Source organism: Lepisosteus platostomus, chromosome 10, assembly GCF_059453375.1.
Source record: "Lepisosteus platostomus isolate fLepPlt1 chromosome 10, fLepPlt1.hap1, whole genome shotgun sequence".
Lineage (NCBI taxonomy): Eukaryota > Metazoa > Chordata > Actinopteri > Semionotiformes > Lepisosteidae > Lepisosteus > Lepisosteus platostomus.
The window spans coordinates 53653023-53678041 of record NC_142620.1 but is presented as its reverse complement, the minus strand read 5'-3'; the positions used below and the strand labels follow the sequence as shown (position 1 = coordinate 53678041).

Sequence of the window (25019 nt, the reverse complement as noted above, 5' to 3'; positions counted from 1 at the left end):
AGAGTGCGAGACGGGTCTGCTCAGACTCAGGTTGATGTGTCTGCATCGCCAGCCCGATCCGCCCGTCCGGACGCAGTGGTCCGGTTCTTGTGTGTTTTAGGTGCAGGCTGACATGCTTTCGAGGGCGCGAAGTTCCCCGGCTGCTGTTTTTCCGCTTACCCGCATCCGCGTCTGAAGAAGTCGGCACTCGGAGCACAGTGCAGAAACACACGACCCATCACCCGCGACGAGGATTAAACAACCAGTATTATGTTTTAACGTGGGACAGAAAGTGTGAGCGTGGGGGGGGCCCGCTGATTTTTTTTAATTCCCTTTTTTTTCCCTCCTTGCCTTCAAATTCCCAACACGTACAGTACAAAGGCTTTGATTCTCTGCAGTGGAGGTAAGTAAATACTAACAAAGCAGATCATGTGAGTTACTGTAAAAGCTTTTCAGTGATGGGAAACGGCACCTGCAAATCGGGTTGAAATTCTTCATAAGAGCGTCGTCCTATCTTGAAATTCCTCTATTTGTCTCGTATTAAACTTTCGGGACGGGGTTTGACATTTGTCATTGTGATGCAGATTCTGCGGTGTTGAAATTGTTGCTCCGTCTTCGGCCAGTCGTGTCTTAAATTCTGGTCCTCGCATCCTCTTCGGCGTTCATTATGGGTGTATGTGAGGCAGTGAACCTCGGACAGCGCGTCGAGATACTGCGATCCGTCCAGAATACCCCATTTCATTATATAACCTTTCTCCGTTGTCGTGTGTCACGGCCATTAATTTTTGTTTTGTAACTTGACCCGGAGTTAAAAATAATCTGCCGTCCCCTTTCGGGGTTTTTGCAGCATTTTATGTTTAAAAAAAGTCTGACGTCATCATGCAACTTTGTCCTCTTGGTTTTATTCGTCCTTAAAAGGCAAAGATGAAATCAAGGATGTGGATGACGTCATTACAGAGCGGGGCACTGAAAATCAAACGATATATTTTACAAACATTGGGGGGGGGAGGAGAAAAAACTCATAATAAACTTGTCTCAATTTCTGCGAGAGAGCAGAAGCTCCAAGGGAATTTAGATGTAGGACAGTGTTATTTTTAAGTCTACTGTATGGGCAGAAGCCTTTTTTAATGTATCGAGCGGAAAGAACGGTTTCTGGAGGTTTGTGACCGAGATATTGCCATCGTGATCAGTTCGTCTCGCTTGACAGACACCTATATATACCCTGCCGCTTTAGAGTGAAGTGACAAATTACATTTGCGAAGAAATTTGATCATATAAGAAATTAAATAAGACCCTTCAGTGTACGCCATTAACAAATACAGCTATCACCCCATTACCATAACTATGAAACTGTCGATGTCTAACCATATTGCACTGTAGTCTAGTTTGGCTGACTCGGAATCAGCTAATTAACACTGTATTTCGCAGCTTTTCCCTCGGTTGTGCTGAAGATAGAGATCAGTACCTTCTGCACCATCGCTTACTAGCGTGACCCAAGAAACACATCGAGCCTGGATTTGCTGTACCATGGGTTCCTACAGTTCGCGGAACACTTTACCTTGTCATACACTTCCAATACCACGATTTCACTGTGCTGTGCTCTGCTGTAACATGCAGTAGCACAGTAAATTCATATGAAGGTCCATCTATGTGTACAGTGGCGTTGCTGATTATTAAATGGTAAAAGAGACTGTTTTTTTTTTAAAATAAGTTTGTTGTCTTTAAGAACTGCAGTAATCTGCTTCAATCAAGCGCGCCGGCTTGACACTGTACTGTAGTTACATGCCATTGCAGCAGAGAATTGACCGAGAGCTGAGACTGACTGACTTCTTTAGTGTCTCGCTAACGTGCTCTTATTACTTGCTGGTTATATCCGGAATTCCAAGAGTTAAAGGCTGCAAGTGTTAAAACTTCATGTTCAGCATGCTGTATCTTTCAATCTTTCATTTTTTTTTTCCCGAAGATACGACTCGGTGTTGCACCAGTGCGGATAATAATGACGCATTAATTACAAGGCAGTTGAAATCGAGAGATCAAGCACTGTAGCACGTCTGCAAATATGTAGTCTGCGCGTTAGCCACGTCTTCTAAATTGCCTGTCGAACTTTGGACTTGTCGTGAAAAGGGACCGCCGGCAAGCGGTTGTGTTTGAGCGCGGTGCCACTTTGCCAGTCGTCTCTCGCCGCGAGTGAAGGTGAGGTTCTCCGCAGTCGGCGAGCAGTGTTGAGCGATTATAGGAGATGGGACTGTCTATTCTGTCGTGGGGAACCTGTCCCACCGTTCCGTGGATATTACCATTTAAAATATCGGCTTCGGTTTGTCTCTAAATTGAATCAATATTTTAAACCACGTTTTCTATTTCCCCCCTCCCCCCTTTTTTATTTCTGCTTTGAATAATGTAGAGAGTGCATGAAAGTTCCGTGGCTCCCAATTAGCACAATTTCTATTGCTCATTTAAAACACTTTCTTAAAAATTTTTTTTTTACGAAAACTAATCGGTAAAAGACTCCTTCACAACAACCGTACCGAAGAAAGTTGTGATTCATTTGGATATTTCGCCGATCTCAAAACTTTTTAACGGTCTTAATTACTGCGTTGCGTTTTGTGTTCACCGAACATAACACGCGACCTGTGGTGTGCAGTAACCGGCTCTGGTTTAGATCCTAAGAGCTTTATCACGTCGAGCTGGAGCAGTCACAGGATTAATGCAGAATTGAGCAAGAGATGACATAGACGCTGAATCGCTTACATCGTTGCCTTTGAAAGAGCAAAACAAATCCGAAACGTCTGTCAGAACCAGCCAGATATCCAGATCTATTTCGTGCATCATTTCAATTCCTTTCTCCCCCCTAACGTGGACACGACGCCGAAGCCCGCTGGTTAAACACGCACGCATGCGATCCCCTCCTCTCTCGAGCGGTCCTCGTTTCTCTCGACGATTTCGTCGCCCCGGCTTTCCCGCACGCCGTCCCGCGCGCTGGAGGAGGACCGTGCCGTGACGAGCCCGCTCGCGCCCCCCGCGCGCTCCTCCGAGCCTCCCGGCAGGCCGTTCAGGCGCTGGGATTACAGATGCTCGTGCGCCCTTTCGCGCGCGGATGCGTGCCTGGGCATAATTGATTGGCTGCCCTCCCGAGATGCGCTACGGTCGCCTGCTATCTTGCATCTGAGCGCTACCTGCAGCTCGCTCTCTCTGTGTGGGTCCTGTTGAATTCCCCCCTCCAGCAGCCCGTGTGCCGTTTGGCGATATTTCATGCGTTAAGGAACGGTCTTCGCTGACGGAAGCCTGGCGTATAGGGCTCCAGAGAGCCCGCAACTCCGAAGACCCCGCAGCGTGGCTCTGGAAGGAGGTTCCCCCGAGTTTATTTTCATTTAATTTCCATTCCGTCTGTTCTGACGTCGGCGATCTCACGTCGGGAGCGCTTTCTTTTTTTTTTTTACTACAACAGATAGTGCCGGGGTTCTGAAGAGAGCGGGACGGAATTAAGCGTGGATATGTAATATTTTTTTTTAAATGTGCATTCATGTATCCGAAAGCGTGGAAAGGAGGAGGTAAGGAGACTAATTTCTCGGGCAGATGGAGGGTATTTGACAACAATTTAATCTGTGTGCACGTACTGTACGGTGTAGACGTCCTTATTCGCTCAGTGCTTAGTGTGAGACTCTGTTTTCAGTCCAGACATGCCGGACAGCATCTATGTGATTAGTTTCGCGATGATGGTCTCTTAGACTTTAGGATCTTATTAGGTTAATGTCGAGCACAACAAAGAGCGCTTTCCCTTTTGTGCTGCCGCGTAGTGTTGGCAACTGTAGCTTTTCGAAGAGACCGAGCGGCTCAGTGACTTTCTGTGCTGGTGATGTGGTTTCTTTGTGTTCACATTTCGTGCCTGCTGACAGACTGGCATCTCGCCACACGCTCAATTAACACAGACAATGAGCGGCACGGGTTGCACGGGCTCTCCGACGTCGGTACCCCTTGTGTCTTCTAAATGAACATTTGCGACTCCTTTTTTGTTCCCTTACAGAGCGCTGTTCTCTAGAACTGGTACCTTAGGGGGGAATTTTCCAAGGATTTTGTAGAAGAACCAGTTTGCAGACGCTTCGAGGAACTTGTTTTTAAGTCTTATTCGGGAATTACACGTCCAAACTGGGATCTATGAGCGGAAAAGTGGCGAAGCCTAAAGAAGAAAAGGATGCTTCCCGGGGTAAGCCACCAGCCCTGGCGGAGACGCTGCTGCGCTTAAAGAGACCGCGCTCTCGGTTCATCTCCGGCGCAGAGCTGTAGCGCCACGGCGGAGCTCCCCGGAGCCCTGGTGCTAAGCGAGAGCTCGCCTCTCCGGTTCCCCGGCCTCCCGGTCTGCTGCATTTCCCGAGTTTCCCGAGCCAAGTCTCGCAGCGGGTCGGGCTGCCGCGCCGTGCAGTTTGCTGCGCGTCGCAGGATTTCATTGATAAAACAATAGAGCGTATTTTTTTTTTGAATCGGTAAATTGGTATGGAGGGAGTAGGGCCATGCAGCCGATTTGAACGCCCCCGTGAGAGAACCAAAGGAAAAGCCTTATTATTAGCGGCACGCCGAGCGTTCAGTCAGGGCGAATACTTTGAAACGCACAAAGATGAAACGGGAGTGCTGTCACTTTAACGCAGTGGCCGGAAAAAAAACGCCGATGTCATTTGCATCCTGTTGAAATCTCCTTATTTTGTGATTATTGGGTGCACTCGGTGATTTTGAAGGTAGGTTTGTATGGAGTGCACTGATCAGTATATTCTGGTCGCCATGAGGTTGTACACCAGTGGATGACGTGTGCACACATGGTTTGAAATGTAGTTGGTGTCGCCTATTTGCATACCATTTGCCTCTGCATTTCTCTGGAATCGCCGCGGTTTGTCTCGGGATGTAAACTGGGTAACCATTGCCATGGAGACAGAGGGGGGGCGAGGTAGCTAAAGAAACCTCGGCGGGTGTGATGGATGTACACGAGCTAGGAAGCGCTTTTGAGCACGGCCACGCACGAGCTCGCTGCATGTCGCCTTCCCGCGCCGGCCCGGCCGCGCCGCAGCCCCAGACCCGCAGAACGGAAAGAGGCGAAGCGCTTTGAAAAATTGATGTATTGTCCTGGAGCCCACAGAAGGAGATAAAGCCATACTTTTTGCTCTCCGGCTTTAACAAGCTGTTGCTTGCTTTTGTGCTTCACTACGTACAGTACCGTTTCAATTTCAATGCTTAAAAGAGCCTCTGAATTTTTGAGACAGCTACTACTTGTTACATTTCAGAATTGCATTTTCAACTCCTAGTCGTGGTACTCAAAAACATGTTTTTTTTTTAAAAGGTCGCTTTCACTTTTTGCGTGTGTCAGAAGTGCCTTGATCAGACGGTCGGGTCTGTTTCTCTGGCCCGTGGTCTGTATACCGGGGGCTCAGTGTCCCGCTCTGGTGTTTGTTCCACCGGAGCTCCGTGCCAGATCTCTGTTTCATTACCCGCATCGCCATGATGCGTCAGTCTGGGATCCAAAGCGTTTTAGCCGTAACTGTGCGTTTTAAATGAAGTGGCATGTTTCGGGCCATCACCTGTAAAAGGCCTTAAGACAACCCTTACATATGCCTAAGTCATAAAAGACGTAATTCACTTCAGCTTGAACAAAGGGCAGGAGACACCAGGCTCTCCAGAAGCTGTGTCGGCGAAGCCCTGCTCTCTTCCCTCTACCTGCGCGTCTCTTGTCTGTGCTCGGGCTGCATTTAACCTGCTGTGCTTTTGCCACTGTTCCTCCCATACCCTGCCTGGCTCTGCCTGTTGCTCCAGAACTGAAATATGGGAGGTTTCTGCCGATCGAAGCATGATCCAAAATAGGACATTTCAAGTATCTGTGGCACTGGAAAGGGTTATTTTAGAGCCCAGCGGTGACTTGATGGTAGCTTTATTCTTTGGTCGTTATTTTTGTACAGCCCAGGGTGCAGTATTGTATTTCCAGTATTGTAGAAGAGAAAAAGCCTAAAGCCTTCTTCATAGACATGCGTACTTGTGTGCCTGACCTGCCTGCCAAAGGCACCTGTCTCTGTCGGCGATTGAGAGCACTCAATCCCAGCTGCTAGTTTTGGGGAGTAGGAATCATTGTACAATTTAAATTAACTATGGCAAAACACAGGCTCCTTTTTCAGCAGCAGTTATATTTGTCTGGTGGACAGTTTGATTGTCATCCTGTGCATGGGTATGTTACAGTAGTCTCAAAGGTTCTCAGGGATATTATAAGGGCCCTTGACAAAACCTGCTTTACTGCCTCTCAATCCTTTTGATAAGGTTGCATAATATTTTGTTTTTATGAACTCTTGCACATGGTTTTAGAGAAACATGCAAAACTGTACACAGTATGGAAAGGGCCAGGGTAGTAATGTGCAGTTACTTAGGGAGATCCACAAGGGTCTGTCCCAGTCCTGCTTCTATTCCCAACTACATTAACAGTGTTGCTCCAGAGATAGCCTGCTTTCATATCTACTGTACCTGAGTGCAGACAGCACCATCTGAAACTCATCAGTTAACTTTATTATGTGTGATGACAGATCTACAGCTTATCTTCCACAATTCAATAAATAATTCCACTATTCAATAAATAATTCAAACTGCTCTATTAGTAGTAGGGGTCACAAAATCTTTACCATCTTAAAGTTGGATCAGCCATTGTTTATAAATAGGACGTTCATTGGCTAATGCTTTATCTTTCAGAACTCATTCATAAATTATAAGCTACTATAAAGTCTAGACATGGTTTTCTTTGATCACAGCAAAATGTGTATTATGCATTCCTCTTGGAAAAGAGTTGTTCAGATGTCTGTACTCCTCACTCCAGACTACATTGATTATGTCTTAAGAATGGTCCCTTAAGCTTTACTTGGGAAACCTGGTGTCTTTTACCATTCTGCCATAGGGTTCATCAGACGCCCTCCATCACACTCATTATCTTTCTTCTTTGAATGATTGGACCTCTCTGCATACTAGGCAAGTGCCACTGATTTAAACTGTTTGCAGATTAATTGAGAAAACAAACACCTTTTCTATCTTTATTTGCAGTTGACAGTATCATTGCACAAATAACGAAGTACAGTGGTGCTTTTATCACCAGATAACCAGCCAAGAGTAACTGCTAACGTGAGGAGAAAGTCATTTCAATGTGCCGCTGCTCATGACTGAGACCGTCTGCAGAGTGCTCTGAAGCTGCCCGTCTTCTTTTCTAAGGGGGCTTTCCGTTGTGTGATGAAATCTTTTCTGCCAGACTCTTGCACTTGTGAACTGACCCGTTCTGTGTTGTGACATGTTACGTTATTACATTGTGTTGATTGTTCTTTTCTTTCTTTCACTCCTATTTCTGCACTGCACTCATATGATCCTCTTGAACTGGTTGTCTTTGTGGATGACAATATGTGCTCCACGGACCCATCTGGTTAAACAAAGGGTTATTGCAAAACTGTAAATTGTACTATTGCACTGTAACTGTTCCATTGTCAGCTACTGTCATATCTGTAGCCTAATACCTGCTTTCAAACCGGGCACTCAGGGAGCTTCAAGAACTGGCTTCTGTTACACAAAAATTGATAATTGAATCGCTCCAGAGAAGTTGTATTACTTATTAAATTTGATTTTAGAGTCATAAGCTGTCTGGGAAAGAAATTACAGCGTGTTGAATCATTTGTTTTGCACTTCTAACAAAATGCACAAGTCTATTGACTGCGCATTGAAATTAAATGTTCCTGTTCGGGAATGTTGTGAACTATATCGGACTTCCCTTTGAGCTCAAAAGCAGCCGCTTTGATCGGAAGTGCAGTCTGTGATCCAGAAGTACAACAAAAGATGCATATAACATACTCGCACACTCTGTGTGGGGAAGGAGTATAAGAAGGATGAAATGATAATAACAACACCAGGTCTTATGTTCGAGGTGTTAAATTGATGTCGCAAGAGGACGCACATGGTAATCAAGAGATCCAGGCATGCCCATATCACTTGCAGTACTGACCCCTCCTGCATTTCACATCTTAGACATAGTGGAGAAGAATCCTTTTTAAACTGCCACGCAGTCTGTTAGGCAGATTCTCAGGCTAAATCTATAACAAGAATGCTTGTAAGCTACTGTATATGATATAGGAAATCCGAGATCTGTTCTCTATTTGATTTTCAGATAGTATTCCAAACTAAGTCCGGCAGTAAGATCTGAAATGCTCAGGAGATGATTCTGATCAGAGTGGGCATAAATAAAATGGTTGTAAGTATTCTTTTTACTTAGCACAATTGTTTATAAAGTTAATCAAGTACGTATCATGCTTCAAGGTCTGATGCATCTGACATGCATGTGTTAAGACATAGTGTTGTAGAATCCATGTGCAACATAGTGAGATGTTTAGTATTTTGGTCTCATTTGTTCTGTAGCCTGTATGTCACTGTATCTTCACCTGAACTGGGATACAAGGCTTCTGTAACCTTACTGATAACCTCTTTGGATTTGACATCTTGGGCAGAGTCCCTGTTAGATAGTTGAAAACAGTTTTAAAACTGTTGCTTTCCAATTTTGTTGAGCTGGGGATCATAAAAAATATTTTTTTATAGAGAAGCGAAAATCTGCTGTTTTTCGTACGCCAGGTGTTTACAGAATCTCGCTCTATTTGATTAAATTCTAAAGGAAGGTTGGTGCTACGTTGTAAGTTTGTTCATCATGCAGTTTGATTTCTGAGGAGGAAAGGGTACACACAGCCCCCACACAGATCAAGTATTGGATTTATTGTTGATTTGCAGTCAGTTAGATGCAAATAATTGTTCCCTCTGACTTGTAAATCTGCCACTGTTGGAGTTCTAAACAGATATTCCTGCACAGAGAGGTTTGAATATTGCCTCTGTATGGAGGGAGAGGGGCCATTTGAATCCTCCTGTGTCTTAAGTGGGATTTGGTATTCCACTACAGCTGTTGATCACTGCTGTGTAATATTCCTGTTATTCATATGATCTGGGTGGTAGTTGACAGAAAAGCATTATAATTGCTCATTGTGTTTCAGTGGACGTGAAATGAGCCATCATTTTATGTTCCCATAGGTTTTAAGGCTAATAATGCAAATGTACACTGTGATCATCCTCTTACTATTCAGTTATTCTTCATAAGTGACACCAGAGACGGTCTAGACACTGCGGTGAGGCGATCAAGGACACAAGTTGTACCACTTTCCAACTTCCTAGCAACATTGAAAGGAGGGAATTTTGGCATGACATGTTATACAGCTGCTGTGCCAATGCCTTGTGTACAAAATAAAACAGGATTTTAGAATTGCATAATGTTCGTTTTGTTACAATATGGAGGTATGCAATTCTGTAAAATATAGAATAGTACAGTTCAGCTTTACATTGTACTGTGCAATATCATATGAAACACAATATATCTCTTAAGCATGGGGGGGCCAGTTTGCAGTTTGTGTAAAGAGCGGCAGTTCCCTTTATCTGAACTCTTCAGCTTTCTGTATATTCTGTTTTATCATTGTTTTCAAAGCAGTCTCATGTTTTAGATGAATAAATTGCATTGTTTGCTTAATCTCTGTTGCACTTCACCAGCTGGGAAGCCAGCGCTGTTACTGATCGGAGCTGAGCTTCTCCTGTGTGAGGGAAGCAAGCCTGTGTTGTGTTGCAGTGAAAACCGTGTGTCTTTTGTCTCGTGTCTTACACAGCATTTGCGTGCATATCGCATTGGTGCTGATGCTGGGAATGCACACTGGAGCTCACAGCTCAAAAGCCCATGCAGAAAACTAAGAAGAGCCCAAGCTCCCATTGCAGAAGTGGAAGAGATGCTGAACCCCTGTGGAATTAAAATGCAGTGTTTGGCTCTAAAGTACTGCAATAATGCGTGCAGTATAATTCTCGCATTTCTTTCAAGAGAAGGCACAGGTGTATAGTGTTGTTCAGCTTAAACTGACAGACACTTCAACATTTCAAAATTCTCTTTAAATTACTTGTGGCAACAAGTGCTTTGTTTTGCACTTGTCTGATTCGTCTGTCCAGACAGAGTGGAAACATAATTCCACTCATCCAAACGAGTGTTTGTTGGTTTGTAAGTGGTTTATTTAGCGGGAGAGATGGTCAATTGTTGGCTTACTTTTTGAAAAAGTCCTTCTTCATCCCGTGAATGAACTTCTAGTAATGTCTCATTGTTTTGTTCATTGTAGCCTTTTCTATGCAGTTGAGGTGAATGATGATCATTTCCAAATGCCTAACATTCTTGACTTATAAAGATAATAATCAAGAATAGCTCAAGTGTACAGTACTTACAATTATAATCATATGTTCAAATATTCTTTGTCACCTTTGAGAAATGTCTGATCATGTGGATTTCTGACGAGCACAAAACGCAATCAGTGAAACAAGATCTGCTTTTTTCCTCAGTCTGCCTTCAGTAATTCATTCTGAGATGGACTGGAGAGGAAAAAAATCAATAAAAAAATTCAGAGATATAGTTTTTGAAATTGGTTGATTAATAGTAAAGAAGCTGCATTTTACCAATAACCTGGCTGGTTCTGCTTAATGGGATTTGATATTCGATGTAATAAGCTTGATCAAATTCTCTCCAGATCTCACCTTGCATTTGTGTTTTTTCCTATCGCTTGAGTCTTATGTCCAGCATTGCTGCTTGTGGGTGGCAGAAGGCTCTGCAGGTATAAATACATTTATAATTATACTTGTATTGTGCAATACAACTCTTTGTGTACTGTTCTGGTTTGTTCTTTGTATGTTCTGGGTCATAGCACAGGCCTGATGGTGGAAGTACTCTGTTTAGGATGGTCGAGGTGGTAGAAATACTTTTAGAGCAGGAGTAGGTAATTATGGCCCTGGAGGGCCAGTGTGTCTGCAGGTTTTTTTTCCATTTTATTCTTTTAAACCAAGTCAGCTTATTGTTGGCTTTATGGGTCTAATTTAACAGGTTCTCCAACCCTGCAGGTGCTGCTGCTTTGAAGAGCCCTAGAAGGCCTGCAGACACTCCGGCCCTCCAAGACCGAGATTGCCCAGCCCGTTTTGGGATCATTCTAGTGACATTTGATCATTAATCCCGTGCAAAACTGACCCCAAGCCAAGAACAATCCTTTAAAAAAAATTGTTTGCAGTTTTTAAAACGAGTTTAGGTGGCTACAGAATCACTGCAGTACGAACCCAGGCAGCTGAGACTGGTGGACTAATTTCATTGGTCCTGTGCGGTGTGTGTGCTTTTGTTGAGCGGGTGGGAACCTTGCTAAGTGGAAACTGGGGAGGAGGAACTTACCGGGGGTCTTTGTGAGAGCTGTGTGTGTCTCTGTTAAATATAATTGGAATAGCTTCTGTGTAGTTAAGAAAGGTATTGAATTAAAGATCAGCGCCGTGATTTTTAGTCACAAGCAACCTTGTTAAATATCTTATTCTGACAAGCTAAATAGCATGTTCACCATTACACATGATCAAATAATCCTTTTTTTAACAAAAAAAGCGTTTTACCCAGTCTCGATCTAAAATGCCGCACACCTCAGTGAAGAGACTAATGGCGCCAGGAGATACAGTGGTTTGCACTATGAATGGGCTCAGTTTATTTGAGTGCTCTAAATACAAAGTAATACTGGAATGAACAAAAGCACATAATATGGCTCAGAATACAAGTGTTATTTTTTGACAGAAGGGAGATGTTCCAAAAATACAGCAAGCAGTCAGCGAGTTTTAGGCTACAAACATACAAAAAGTTGATCACCTCCCCCATTCCTTCTGGACAACATTTGTTGTGTCCAAACTTCTAGGCAGAGCGTCTCGCTGTGAACTGCTCCTCCCGCAGAATATGCTTATGAAACCATGGTACAGCAAGAGCTGTTTGTGATGTACTGCGAGGTCTGAGCTGCCTGATCTGAAGCGGTGACGCAAACCTGTTTTTAAAGCTGCCTAAAGGAGACACTCTGAAAGCATCGCAGTGCTCTTGGAAGCATTCAGGATTTTCCTGGGCCCGTCTCTTTGCCTCATCGCAAAATGGTGTCGAGCTCGCCTTGTCGTGGTTCAGGCCGTGCCAAGCTCCCACGGGCTTCCTTGTGTTGAAGAATAAATCTTTTTTTTTCTGTACGTGTGTGACTTGTTGTTCTACACCGTTGCTGGATGTTACCCTCTCTTCTGATGAGTATCATCCCTTGGGGAAGAAAACGGTTTTGAAAGCTGTTGAAAACGCTTATTTTATTGCATTTTAGAAGGGGAAACCCCCACCATTTTACAGTCAGGATTTGAACGGGTTGGTTTCTTAAGAAGCTCTTTTTATCGAAAGAGATTTGTAATTGCTAGTTTAACCCCTGCTCCTCTTCTGAAGTGTCCCTAAACATCTCCCCACCCCCCCGGGATCTGCTCTTAAAGTTTTATTAATTCCTGCTTCAGTTGTGGGAGCTGATGTTTGGAACAGGGAGATCTGAGCTGAGAATGCATTGGCTGCTGTGACTGGAAAAGCCACAGGACCCCCAGGTGTCCATTTTTATCCCAGAACAGATGAAATGCATAGAAAAGTTAACAGGTGGTCCACAGGCATCTCTCTAAATGAGCAGCCAAGTGCTCCCTGTGAGGAGATTGCATGCGATAATCCTTAAATACCTCTGTGTAATTATTTAGGTGCATTGGTAATCCCTAAATACGCTTCTTGTGGAGGCCGAGGTAACTGTGCCTTAAGCTCCAGGGCAGTGGGTCTGATCAAGGACTGTAAGGTCTTTAAGCAGATCAGGGTTGGTGCAGCGATAGTGGGGAATCTGCTCTTTGCGGTTCAGGATGTCGACAGGAACTTTCTCTCAGTGGCGCAGCTCTGCTCACGGCGATGGGGTAAAACGATCCAGCTCAAGAGAGCCATTTGTGGTCTCCTTTTCCAACTGTGGGCTTTACCTTATTTTTATTTCCATTTCTTAAAAGGTCTCTGCTCATGTTTGTTTTTTAATGTCTTCTGAAGATGACGGTTGAGGCTCTAGTGAATGCAGAAGCACTCACATGTTGTTTTCTGAAGAAAAACAATCCCAGATTGTGCCGAAGAACAGAATGATCTGATTAGTGGTATAGAAGTGTTATCTTGTTGATATTCTCCTTTACCTTTATCCCACGGAGCTCCACTTTAGCTGGCTTTAGAGGGAACCTTTAAATCGCCAAGTGGACCTGGAACTATTGAACAGGTGACTTGCTAATTAAGTAATTTACAGATCGTTTAGATCACAAATCCCTTAATCCTTCATGCAGTAGAGTTGCATTAATTAAACCATTGACTTGCTTAATTGATTAAGGACCTACAAATCCTTGCAAACATCTGAAACAGGATATTTAAGGTGACCTATAAAACATACGTATGAGGGTTTTCCAGGGCTAGAGTACCCTGTCTCTCGCAGTTAGGTTTCTGCAACACATTCTTGTTTTTGAATCCATAAATAAAATGAAGTGGCTTTCATTTCTGTATGTGGACCGTAATTAATGTAATTAGCAATTTATGCTGTAGGATCAAATCTTCTTTTCATTTCTGAAATTATTTCATTAAACTAATGGCTTCCAGTTCAGGTGTGGGATTATACTGTACCTCTGTTCGGGATTTTGGATTATTGTGCGGATGAAATTAACTCGGTGACATGAATGTATGTTTTGAACCATTGAGGTCTATAAAATAATCTTGAGGACACGTGGCTGCTTTATTTACAGCAGACATTATTTTTTTTTCAAGTGAACTGCCAATGAATGTTCCTCGTTTTCCAGCAGAGCTGTGAGTCATATGATAGTTTGGTCTTTTGATTTGAAGTATTTCAGCTGGGGGCATGGTAGGATGGCATTTTAGTTCCATGTCGTTGCTTTGAATATTTTTACTTGTTTTCTGGGCTCCTCTGGTTAACAGCCTGCGAGGGCAGTCTGGGCCGTTACCTTCTGAGCGGTGTCCCAGTGCATCACTGGACATACGAGGGGAGCTTCTTGCTCTTACCGTTTATCATAACGGAGTCGTACGGTACATGGGCTTGTGCCAAGTCAGGCAAAGGCGACAGGGAATTGCACGTGTCCTGGGAAAGATCTTCTGTGCGAATGCACACAAAAACGGAATAAGCTCAGCAAGGCTAAGTGTAAAGTAACAATAACATCCCTCTCTTGATTTAAATGCATTCCATGGCCTGCAAAGCTGGAGATGAAGTCTGAGCTCGGGGCCTCTCTTTCTTGAGCTTGTGTCATTCCAGAATCTGTCTGGGCGGCTTTCGTCCTGGTGGTCCTAAGGTTGCTGTGGTGCTGTGTACATAGGCCCCGACAAGCAACTGTGGAAAATGTACTTTTAATAATTACACATCTCCTGGGATGATTATTATACTGTGAGATGGGATTTAATTTTAGACGTGAGCCCACTCAGGCAGCGTGTTTATAAATAGGCCCTAAGGCTGCTCTGTCACTGATGGCTCTGCTGCCGCTGCAGTGCTGCCGCCTCTTTCCCAGGGTGCTCTGCAGCGTAAACAGATACTGTGCTGAGTTTAAGGGTCTCAGCCTTTGACCGGCAAGGATCGCGTTTTCCATGTAATCAGGAAAATGCCACCACTACCCCCATTCTGCCAGCCACCACCCCCTTCTCCTACTCATCCAGTCTTCCAAATTGACCTGCCCTGCGCCAACTCTGACTTTACCCCATGTCCGAAATCACACTGTGCGAGTTTACTCAAGGTTACAAATAGACTGCTGTAGTTTTTCTCATTGTTTTCTGTTTAAGAAACAAGCCAAGTGAACTGTAAGAAATGCCCAGTAAAAAGGTGAATAATATATTTCTTGTGTAAATATATTTTTAATATGGAGAGTTTACATAAGAGGAATTGCAATTTGGATACACTGGATCATTTAGCGTAACACTATTCAGCCAGATCCTCTCTAAACCTCTCCGTCATGTAATTGTGTTTCGAATGTGGAAACGAAAACAGCTGTGTTCCTGTGTGAAAGACACCTCTTGTCCAAGTTGGGCATTGTGAAAAAGCGATGAAATTATCATCCCCTTCAGGGGTGCTCTGTTGGTCTTTGGCACAAGCAATGGAGTACTGGAGGATGAAACTTGTTAAAGAATTCATCTGCACTTGGTGAAGTTAGTTGTGTGTATAGTTGTATGTGCGCACTGAAGCCTAGAAGTCATGGAAACTGTTTCTGGAGTCCCTGTGGATGTTTTGCTTTAAATTATTCAGGGGATTAATAGTTTGTCTGGACATGAACTAATTAAGGTTTGTAAAATGACAAAGGGGATTAGCAGTAAAATAAAAAAGAGTATGTCAGCACTGTTGCTAATTATCAAGGGGATAAAAGCTAAAACATAAGAACTATTTTCACCACTCAGGGGTTTGCTTTAGGTGTGTACAAATTATGGGCTTCAGATGATCTGCTCAAAATGGAGGCAAGTCAAAAAACGGTTGTCTGTTAGAAGAGTCATGTTCCACTGTAATCTTAAACTCTGCTTATGAGCCATGTCAGTGTCTTAGTCTTTGTGTAACTTGTTTGAAACATCAGAACAGCTTTATGACTTAAAAAGGTGATGTTAAGATTAAGTTCTTTGTAGGGCAGAGAAATAAAGGAAAATGTGTTCCCTCTTTGAAAGAAACATGTTAAATTAATGACAGTCGCTTTAACTTATGTCACTTAAGTGTTAAAAACATTAAACTGATGCTTTGTGTGTATTTTTAATTGGTTAGTTCATGTAAGCTACCGTATATGTTCATATAAACACTGCCATTAAATTAAGTACTTGACTGTTTCATTGGGAATGGCTTTTTTCTAGTTAATTACTGAGTAATATAAGATCTGTTGAAGCAAGTCTGTACATCCCGATGAAGGCTTTTCTGTGCCAAAACTCGGACCACTTAATAAATTCAGTAGTAGCAGTTTTTAATTGCAGTTTCATTTGTTTTAGAACAACAGTACCTCTCTGTGACATTGTAAAAAGTTACAACGTTTATATTTGAAGCATAATATGTGGAGCGCGCTGTGATTGTTCAATTTAGCCTTCAGTGTGTTAACTGTTTGAAGGCCCTGCTTGAGATGCCTTGAAGATATAGTTTGTATAAAAAAACAAATATATTTTTAATATGGAAATAAGGGAAGTTAGAAACCGAGAACAAATGCAAAATTCTTGCTCTTTCTCTGCAGTTATTGTAAAGGTTTGTGTATTCAAGATCATCAGTCACCTGAACTCCACTAAAATATTTAGCTTCTGTGTTATTAATGTTGGCAATGAGCCACCGTTGACTGTTTATGCTTGAAAGTTTTTATTTGTATTCTCACCGTGCAGCAAAATAAATGAGACCCCTTTACAGTATTTTGGAGAAGCTGACTAGTGAGAACTTCATGCAGGTGTCCCCGGGACCTGTGAATAAACAGAAGCACCTGCTGAAACTACTGAAAATCAGAAGCCCCTTGTCTGTGCTGACAAGAGTTGTGTGTGTTTGTGTGGACCTTAGAGAATTTATAGAGAGAAAATGTTGAATTTAGCATTGTGAAAAGATTTCTAAATTTAGCAAATGTTGCTCCTTGGTCCCTGAAGCTAATTTCACACAGTCTGGAGTGATGAACATCTTGAGCACGGCTCTGCTTCTAAGCTGTGCAAAGTAGGATGAGAAATAATTTACATAATGAGATGTCTCCACAGAAAAAATAAAATAAATGCTTAATCAAAAGCTTGCACCGTGTCCTTGCTGAGCTGTTTGAAAATGCTTCGGCTGTGCGTCAGAACAAAGGCCCGCTGCAAAATGTTTTGATTAATGGAGGAATATGGAGCAAAAAAATGTTTCCTAATTAAATTAGTCAGGAGAAGGACATAGCATAAACTCCCTGTGACCGTAGAGGGACAGAACTCAAGATAATTACAGAAAGTAGTTGGCGAGATGCAGAGAGGGGAACTTTTAATTGCCTAGTACCAACATTACCTGTTGTCTGTTTTTGTTCCTCTTAAGACCCACATGTTAAAAAGATTATTTCAAGGCTGTAGACACTGTAGACGAATAGGCTTGCTGGGTGCTGTCAATTTCAAACCGTCAGTGAAATTCTTTGTGAACTAAAAGAATAAATGAGGAGTATTTCAACACACTCTGAAAACCATTAGCAAATGGTTTTGGCATGACCTTGTTGCAGCATACCTATACTTCCCCTGGAACACTTCCTGTCAAAACAGATCAATTGTGGCTGAAACAGACAGTCACAAAAGGTAAATGACTAGAAAGTCAATAAGATATGAAATAGGGGTTGATTTTGGAACACACCAACTGCACCTTTAAGAGTGATATGTAATACATCCAGCACCTGCTGGAGTCAATTTTACACGTCACCTATCTCTTAATGTCTGATAGCTCTATATAAAATGAACGTCACTCAGGGAATTTTAATCATGTTATATGAGCCAGGTGAGATTTTCTGCAGAGACGTATGAGGGAAGCAATCACACTGCCATCAGGTGCTCTTCACAGTTGACTGAGTGAAAATCACATCTCCCTGCCTTGCCCATTCCCCTGCTTTCAGGACGGGCTGTTTTAAATAGGAGTCAGGGGGAGCTGGAAACTAATGCCACTTGCAATAAAAAGATATCACCAGCTTAGCAGGTGCCATTGGGAAATGGTACAGTTGGAATAAAGTACCATATTAATTTTGAATTTCCAGGAGATGGAAAACAGGAGCAGAAAATTCTCCTTCCCTTTCACTGCGCAGTTTTCTTTGATGCAGTTCTTGCCAGCGATACCTTTCAAACACGGAGTTTTACACCAGCCAATTGCTGGGCAAATCCTTTGTCCAGGCCTGGCCAGTGTTTGTAAAGTGGATGTATCTGATCGACCAGTGGTTCAATGCAAAGAGGCTGTGGCCTTTGATTTCTGATGGCATGTCCGTTCCAGCACACAGGTGGGACTTTCTCTGTTTACATAAAAATGCTCAAGACCTGTAAACGTGTTTTTTTTTGTGTGCGCAATCAAATGGGAGTGCTAGTGCAGGAACTGCCTCTAGGCTGCCCTCTCGCTCTGTTGCACCTGTGGAGAGATTGCAGAGCGATGAGCGGCTCCCTGCTCCTTGCCCCCATTCGAGGGGTATCTGTCTTCCTTTTGCTCAGCTGTGTGGTTTCGGGTGCCAGCAGAACAGAGGGTTCGCTGTGTTAGGAGTACGCCCATTTGACGGGAATGCCGCATGTTACTCACTTCATGCATCGGGGCTTAACCAGGTCCAGATAGCAGGAGCAACTGTAAGGGGGTTTAGTACTGGAGCTGTCATCCTGCCAGAGCAGTGAAATATAAACAGAGAGACGCCAGGAGACTGACTTCATTTATTCCATCTGTTTGGCTAGAGGATTGGCCATTTTGTAAGCTTTATCAAACCAACAGCAATACATTTGGCACCTGTTTCAGAGTCCACTGTGTGTGTGGGGGGGTGGGGATACAGTGTGAACAGCACATACCTCTAAGCTTGAAAGAACATTGTTTTTTTCCAAAGTACACAGGTACAACAGTGCTTTGGTGGAGTGGGGGTGACAGTAGGTCTGCTTGGCTTCAGTTGTGTAAAGCTTTGAGTTAAAACAGCTGGTGTTTCTTTCAGTCAGGGATGCTTAACAGATTTCTTTTAAAAATGTTTTTCTCACACCTAAAACTTCTGCAAATATAGGGGAATTTATCAAATGTATTCACCGTTGTTCAGGGGAAGAACGTTTATATTAGCACAGAATGTGTGGCTAAAAATTGGGGGGAAAAGTGCTTTTTTTGGTCTCTAAGGAAGCCAGAGAATGACAAGATCGAGAGAAATCCATCAACCATTCTTACTAAAGCAGGTATGGGTGCGATGTATCATGTGTGAAAATCAAAACCTTTGTCGCCAGTCTGGGTTTTATCCACCCACCCTGTAGATCGCGCCTCGGGAACAGAGCTGCAAAATCTCAAGTCAGAAGATGGGCTGTCATTCCACAAAACCAGGGCACTGAAAGTCAGACCCGCCGTGGTTCTCGAAGTCCGATACCAACGCGAGTGCCAGGTAGCCTCCAGGTGGATGTTGCTTACTTCTGTATGTTTAGATGTTCTTCTCAGGGAATGCCTTTCCAGGGTGTGACCCCATTCAACTTGACAGCTCACAATTCCGAGCATCGAATCTAGGATATGGAATAAAAGGATGCAGCTCTGTGACCTCTGGATGCAACAACATCTGAACTTCACTTTATCACTTTATTGGCCATACACAATTTCTTGCATTGTCTCTTCGCATACCCCAACTTGCTCTCCATGAGACTCACAGGCACACAGACGGGGAGAGAGAAGCATGGGGTCAGAGCGCAGGGTCAGCTATTTGAAGCCAGTCCTTCAAATAGTGTTGCTGCTGTTCCTTATGGAGTTTCACCTCTCTGCTCATGCCACACTGGTCTAAAAGAGAAACATGCTCAGGTGGCAAGGATCATCACAAGAACGTCTCTTAGTGATCTCTTTCCAGGGTGACTTTTTAACTCTCGGCAGACATTGTTGAAATGGGGCAGCTCTCAGGCAGACCATCAGTAGTTTTCTGTCGGGTTTACTGGTGTCAGCCGAGAACCCTGAGAACCTCCTTGTTCTCTGGCAGAGCTCGAAGATGTACGATAAAAATAGTCAGCTCCAGGTTAAAAAAGGTTATTGTGTGATTAATGAAATCCAGATTATAAAAAAAAATAAATGAGTATGTTAATATATTCCAACAAAAGCGGACCTTTCATTGGGATAAATTAATTAAATGTCTTAATGTATTAATTGAGGTCTTGCCAGAGCTGTGTGACTTTTGCTCTGTAACAAAAGCAAAGGGACATTTGGCAGTGTTGCCACTTGGTTTGAGTTTGGTTCTAAGCCCTTTTTCTGTCCAGGCAGGGATCTCAGCACCTGAACATCACGTCCACTCAGTGTGCTGCTGTGAAGTGCAAAATCTCTGCAAGCCTTACCTGTCCATAATGCTTCATGACATAGTGATGTAATGGCTCTATATACAGTAAAGTCACAGACAGACCTGTGTTAAGGTTGAGCTGGAAAGAGTGCTGTGTGTTTGCCTTCGTGTTCTGCCTTTTCTTTTACTGATCATTGGTGGTCTTATTCCAGATAGGCCTGATGCTGATTATGGTTTTGTTTTACTGTAGGTCTTTAGTTTTAGGTCACTAGGATTTGATAGTGCTGAAGACTAAGGGGCAAAGCTTGCTGCTCCCTTTTCCAGTCTGCGTTTCAGATGAACAGATCCGACAACTGAGAAAACCACAACTGGTGTTCAAACCAGAGCCATCCATCCAATTACTGGAAAGCCGCTTCATAATTATCTTAGCATTGGATGTTTATAGAATGCAAATAGTTCTTTCCATTGGACCTCATCCCACTGCCAGAAAAGGCATGTTTTAAATAGATATGAAGATTTACCGATTATTGATTTAGCCAGTTTCTGAAGAGGTTTAGATTTGTGGCTCTTGCTGCCTTTTTATTTTTCCGTCCTTGGCAACTCTTTTGTTGTGTCAGTGACCGCTTGTTTTTTTTTTAAAAGACCGCTATTTATCTTTACAGCGCCAGGCGTCTGGTTGCTCGTTTCTCCCAGACCTCGGGTGAGCGGGACCGAGTGTGTTCCCCTGGAGCGTGCCGAAGTGGCTGAGGTGGCGGTGGTGTCCAGGCCGCAGGGGGCTGTGGGCTGCCGCTGAAGGGGCTCAGGCAACGGCGCTGCGCTGCATCTCTCTTGCCAGCACTGCAGCCTCCTGCAGCCTCCTGCAGCCTCGCAGGGAGAGAGCAGCCAGTCAGGCTGGGCTTCTGTCGCCCTCCGGTCGTTATTTTCCACAGCTTTGTGGGGGAGTCCGCTAGGAATACCTCATGACCGAGCCCCCCTCTTCTCTCCCCGTGTGATACCGCTGAACAAAACTGAGAGAAGGGCATCAATTATTCATGTCCAGTGGGTGGCAGCGAGAGGGCATCTGCATCAGATCGGCTCGGAGAGGGGAGAGGTTTTCCTTCACAAGCACGGAGCCCAGCTGGGCACGACTCCTCTGGGACAGGATGGGGGATCAGTACCATCATCTCGATCCGCACCCCAGGGGGTGCAACAGCTTTCGCCCTTGGAAAGGCTGCTTCTCGGCATCTCATCTTGTTTTCCAGGGTATCGGCTGTGTATGATCCATATATTGGGGGATAAAAAAACATAAATTTCCCCTTTCTTAAAGTTGCTTTATCTTTATAGTGTGATAGTTACCTGTGGCCTCTGAATACATTAACTCTTTTTTACCAAAATCCAGTGGCTTATATTGGTATCATCAATCTGTAATAGTACAGTAGTCTTTGTTATAATGTTGGGTGTGTGTTGCACTGGGTTCTTAAATTTTTAAGAACATACAGTGTAGTTTGGATAATAAATCTGGTTAGGGTTGTAGAGCAACTGTGTGTGTAAATAATTTACGATGTCGGACCAATGAGACGCAACTCGCTCCTCCAGCCCAGAATTCCCAGTCCAGCCACCTCTAGTATCATGGCTGTGCACACTGCTCTGCAGGAGTGGCTGATCTGAGGGCCCCACTGTTCCCACGGCCCTGTTTGTAGGAGCAGAGATTCTTGGTGAGAGCTTGGTGTCCTGTCTGGTCTCACTAAATGTCCCACTGTCGTTTCCCAGGTCAGCTGGGGGGGCACACGGGTGGGCAAGGAGCTACGTCCCCCCCTTGAGTTTTTTTCGGGACGAGGGATGAAAGGGATTATACACATGCAAGGAATTATTACTAGTAGTAGTCGTAGTAGTAGTAGTAGTAGTGTGAGTTTAGGCATGCACATGCTGCCGGGCCTTCATTTTAAACAGAAGTCTTAAGAATCTAATGGAAACAAAAGGCTGATCACCTGGCGCAGCAGAGGAAAGGACAGCATCGCACGTGCCGATGTTGTCAGGAGTGACGGTTTTTATTCCAGGCATATCTTCCGTCCGTGCACTAATTACATAAGAAAGGTCCCCTAAATTCCAGCTACTGTTGATGACCATTTCGTTAGCTTCTCCTGTTACCTCTAAACGGGGTTTGTGCGGAAAACTACTTTCATTCTGTTATCTTGATAGCGCCGTTTGCTTGTTGTGATGGAGGGGATGAGGTTGGGGGGGGGGGGTTCCCCACAATATCCGCCAAAGCTTTCATTCTGTTCTCTGGCACTTTCCCCGCTCAGAGCAACTGAGTCAAAGCACGTCTGGGCAGTTGGGGAAGCCATCGGTAATAAAGACAGCGCCGCGTAGAAGCGCGCGTCCGCGGGTCGAGATAGCGCACGCACCCTGCCGTCGTGTTTACAGATCTGCGCGCTGGAAGGGGTTCTGCGCTGTTCAGTCACGGCCTGCCGAATGATGCTTTCAGAATCAACCACGGAGCTGCTGGGGGGGGCTGAACTCAAAGACAGAAGCCGTTTTCTGTTCGGATTGCCCGGGCCGTCTTGAGCCGCAGAGCTGTTGTTTTTAATGACCTCCACCCCCACCGCAAACCGGCTGTATTGCCGTGGAAACAGACACAGAGGGTTAATGAGAAAAGTGCTTCTTCCAAAGTGGTGGAAGGGTGGGAAAAAAGGCAGGTGGAGAATAACTTCTTTATTTTTTTCCCCCCTCCTTCAAGGAGAACACGGACAGTTCCGTTTATTTCATTTTTGTGCTCCTCTAATGATGGCGTGCTCCACGTGCGCAGCGAGCCTGTTCCTCTGATGTCTCGGCAGCTCCGAGTTCACGCTCGCCAGCCGATCATTAGTGCGCTTTTTCGCATCCCGGCAGCTTTTATTGTTGCTCCGTGTGGCAAGAAATGACGTCCCAAGGAAGGATTAAAGTACAGCAAAGCCAGTGTGCTTATTATAAAGCAAGAACATGAAGCGTCCTGCTGTCCAGAGCGATCCCTTGTGGCTGAATGTCAGTTATTCTTGTTATTATTTTATAACATGAAACAGAACCGTCATCTAAAAGTGGGTGACTGGCCACTACCTCCTGTGTAGAAAACTGAATCTATACAGTGTATTTATGGAATAATGAGTCTCGAAGCTTTATGTAACAGTGCTATAGAGATAGACAGTCATTAAAATTGAGCACCACTGTATTTTATATCCCCAAATAGCTAAAAGCATTTCACTAAGTTTTGCTCGCTGTGGTGTCATTTAACAATAGTCTATTTGCCAAGTACTGTTGCAAGATCAAGGCCATGAAATTCATCGCATCTTTCTTCCGTGTTTTGGGCAATGAAATTTTGTCTTCAGCATGGCCTCCTGTTGTTACCATTGTTTGCTACCAGCAGATGCTCCTGGCGGTTTGGCAGGTGTCAATGGACTTGGTGAATGATTCAAATACACCAGCTCCAGTACTGGCTAGAGTAGGGCATGGTTAATATGGAGAACTGTTATGACATGCATAACATGGGTGGAGCAGTGGCTCTGTGGCTCAGGATCCGCGCCTGTGACTGGAAGGTTGCCGGTTCAAATCCTGCAGCTGGCAGAGGAATCCTACTCCGTTGGGCCCCTGAGCAAGGCCCTTAAGGTCTGCTCCAGGCGCGCTGTACAATGGCTGGCCCTGCGCTCTGACCCCAAGCTTCTCTCCCTGTCTGTGTGTCTGTGTCTCATGGAGAAAAGTTGGGGTATGTTAAAAAAAGACGAATTCCTAATGCAAGAAATTGTATAGGGCTAATAAAGCAACATTATCAGTAAAGTGTGTTCACTTAGGTGTTCTAATACATGATTCCAAAGCCTGTGTATTGGTTGTCTGTATAGATATTAGTAAATATTTCAATTCATGTCTAGGACAGGGCTATGAGCTAACATTATCTAACGTTATTACGGTGCAGTACTAAACATGAATTCCAGCTGAACAGGCATTCAGGCAGATGGTTGTTCCGGCTTTGCTTTGATTCCTGCAGTTCGCATTTGAGTCTTGGCGTTGGGATTTCATCCTGCCTTGGCTGGGAGATTAGAAAGTGACAAAGTCAGTTTAATCGGTGGGACACCGCATTACACACTTGCTACAGTGTGGCAGTAAATTACCTGACCTAAATAGCTTTTTTATGAACAGGGTAATCACTCGAACAGCCACTTTCCTGGCAGATTTCACATCAAACTTTATATACTCCCTGTTCCTCATTTACCGGGACCTGGGCTTCAGAGGGACGAGAGAAAAAGAAAGAGACGAGACGAGAGAATAAATCACTTGCATGAGGCTTATGACTTATTCAAAGCGTGAAAAAAGAAATAAGGTTAAATTACTCAGCCTCCCCTGGAATTGATCACTTCTGCTACAGCTCTGTGCACACAGCAATAAATTAAACTTCTGGCTTTCGCTGAAAGAGGGGGCGTCGGAGTGCTGTTCATATCCCTTTGTGTCATTGTTTCCTCTCTTTGTTGCAAACCTGGAAGGAGATCAGACTCCTGCATTTGAAATCACTCAAGCAAAGCTGTTTCACAGGAGACGCTTGCCGTTATGCTGTCTGTTCCTGATGGAAACTGTGCTCTTTATTTATGGGCCGCAGCTCGGACTGAACGCTGTTCTCTGGTCCCAGCACAGCTGGAAGGAAGGCATGCATCAGGTTGGTTTTCACACTGTGTGCAGTGCGCAAGCTGTGGTTAAAGACGAGGCAAAATTGCTTTCCATCTCTCTTCCCTGTGTCAAGGCCAAAAGGTGCTTAATATTCCATCACATCCTCTCTGAACCTGGCCTAACCTAGTACAGAGGGAAGAATGCACCTGCTCTGGAGGTTCCTGTTGCAGTACAGACCTCAAATAGCAGCTTTTGTTGGGCTCTGTAGTGCTCCATCATTTTCTTTAGTGTTTCAATTTATACAAAGCAAAAGCACTGGGTCACAGCCTTGATTAGTACCCTCACTGTCCTGGCAAGACAGTCTTGTGTCAAATCCTTTTGACTGCGGCATGCTTTTCTATTTATGAATGACCAGGAAGATGAAGTATCTCTCTCTGAAATGATCCCCTGTTTTGCCAATTGCTTTTTCCCCCCTTAGGACTATGTGAATATATACATTTGTGATCAAAATAATTAGTCCACATCCTCAGTGATCCTAGTTTCAGCACATCCGTGATCTTTAGGGAATCGGTTTGCACCCC

General features: G+C 44.1%; 1 protein-coding gene across 5 annotated transcripts in view; it reads left to right on the top strand.

Moving 5' to 3' along the window:
• The first annotated feature begins 23 nt into the window (after positions 1–23).
• fgf13a (fibroblast growth factor 13a) overlaps positions 24–25019 on the top strand; it is a 126896-nt gene continuing 101900 nt past the window's right edge. Inside the window, exons 1-2 of one of the 5 annotated variants that reach the window (XM_088597240.1) lie at positions 24–382; positions 4001–4180. In XM_088597240.1, coding sequence (XP_088453366.1) covers positions 4132–4180 — 49 coding nt within the window. In that variant the 5' untranslated portion in view covers positions 24–382; positions 4001–4131. Of the gene's footprint in view, positions 383–2047; positions 2173–2934; positions 3528–4000; positions 4181–25019 lie in introns of those variants that run through there. The other 4 variants (XM_088597234.1, XM_088597237.1, XM_088597235.1 and 1 more) reach the window with 4 other exon arrangements.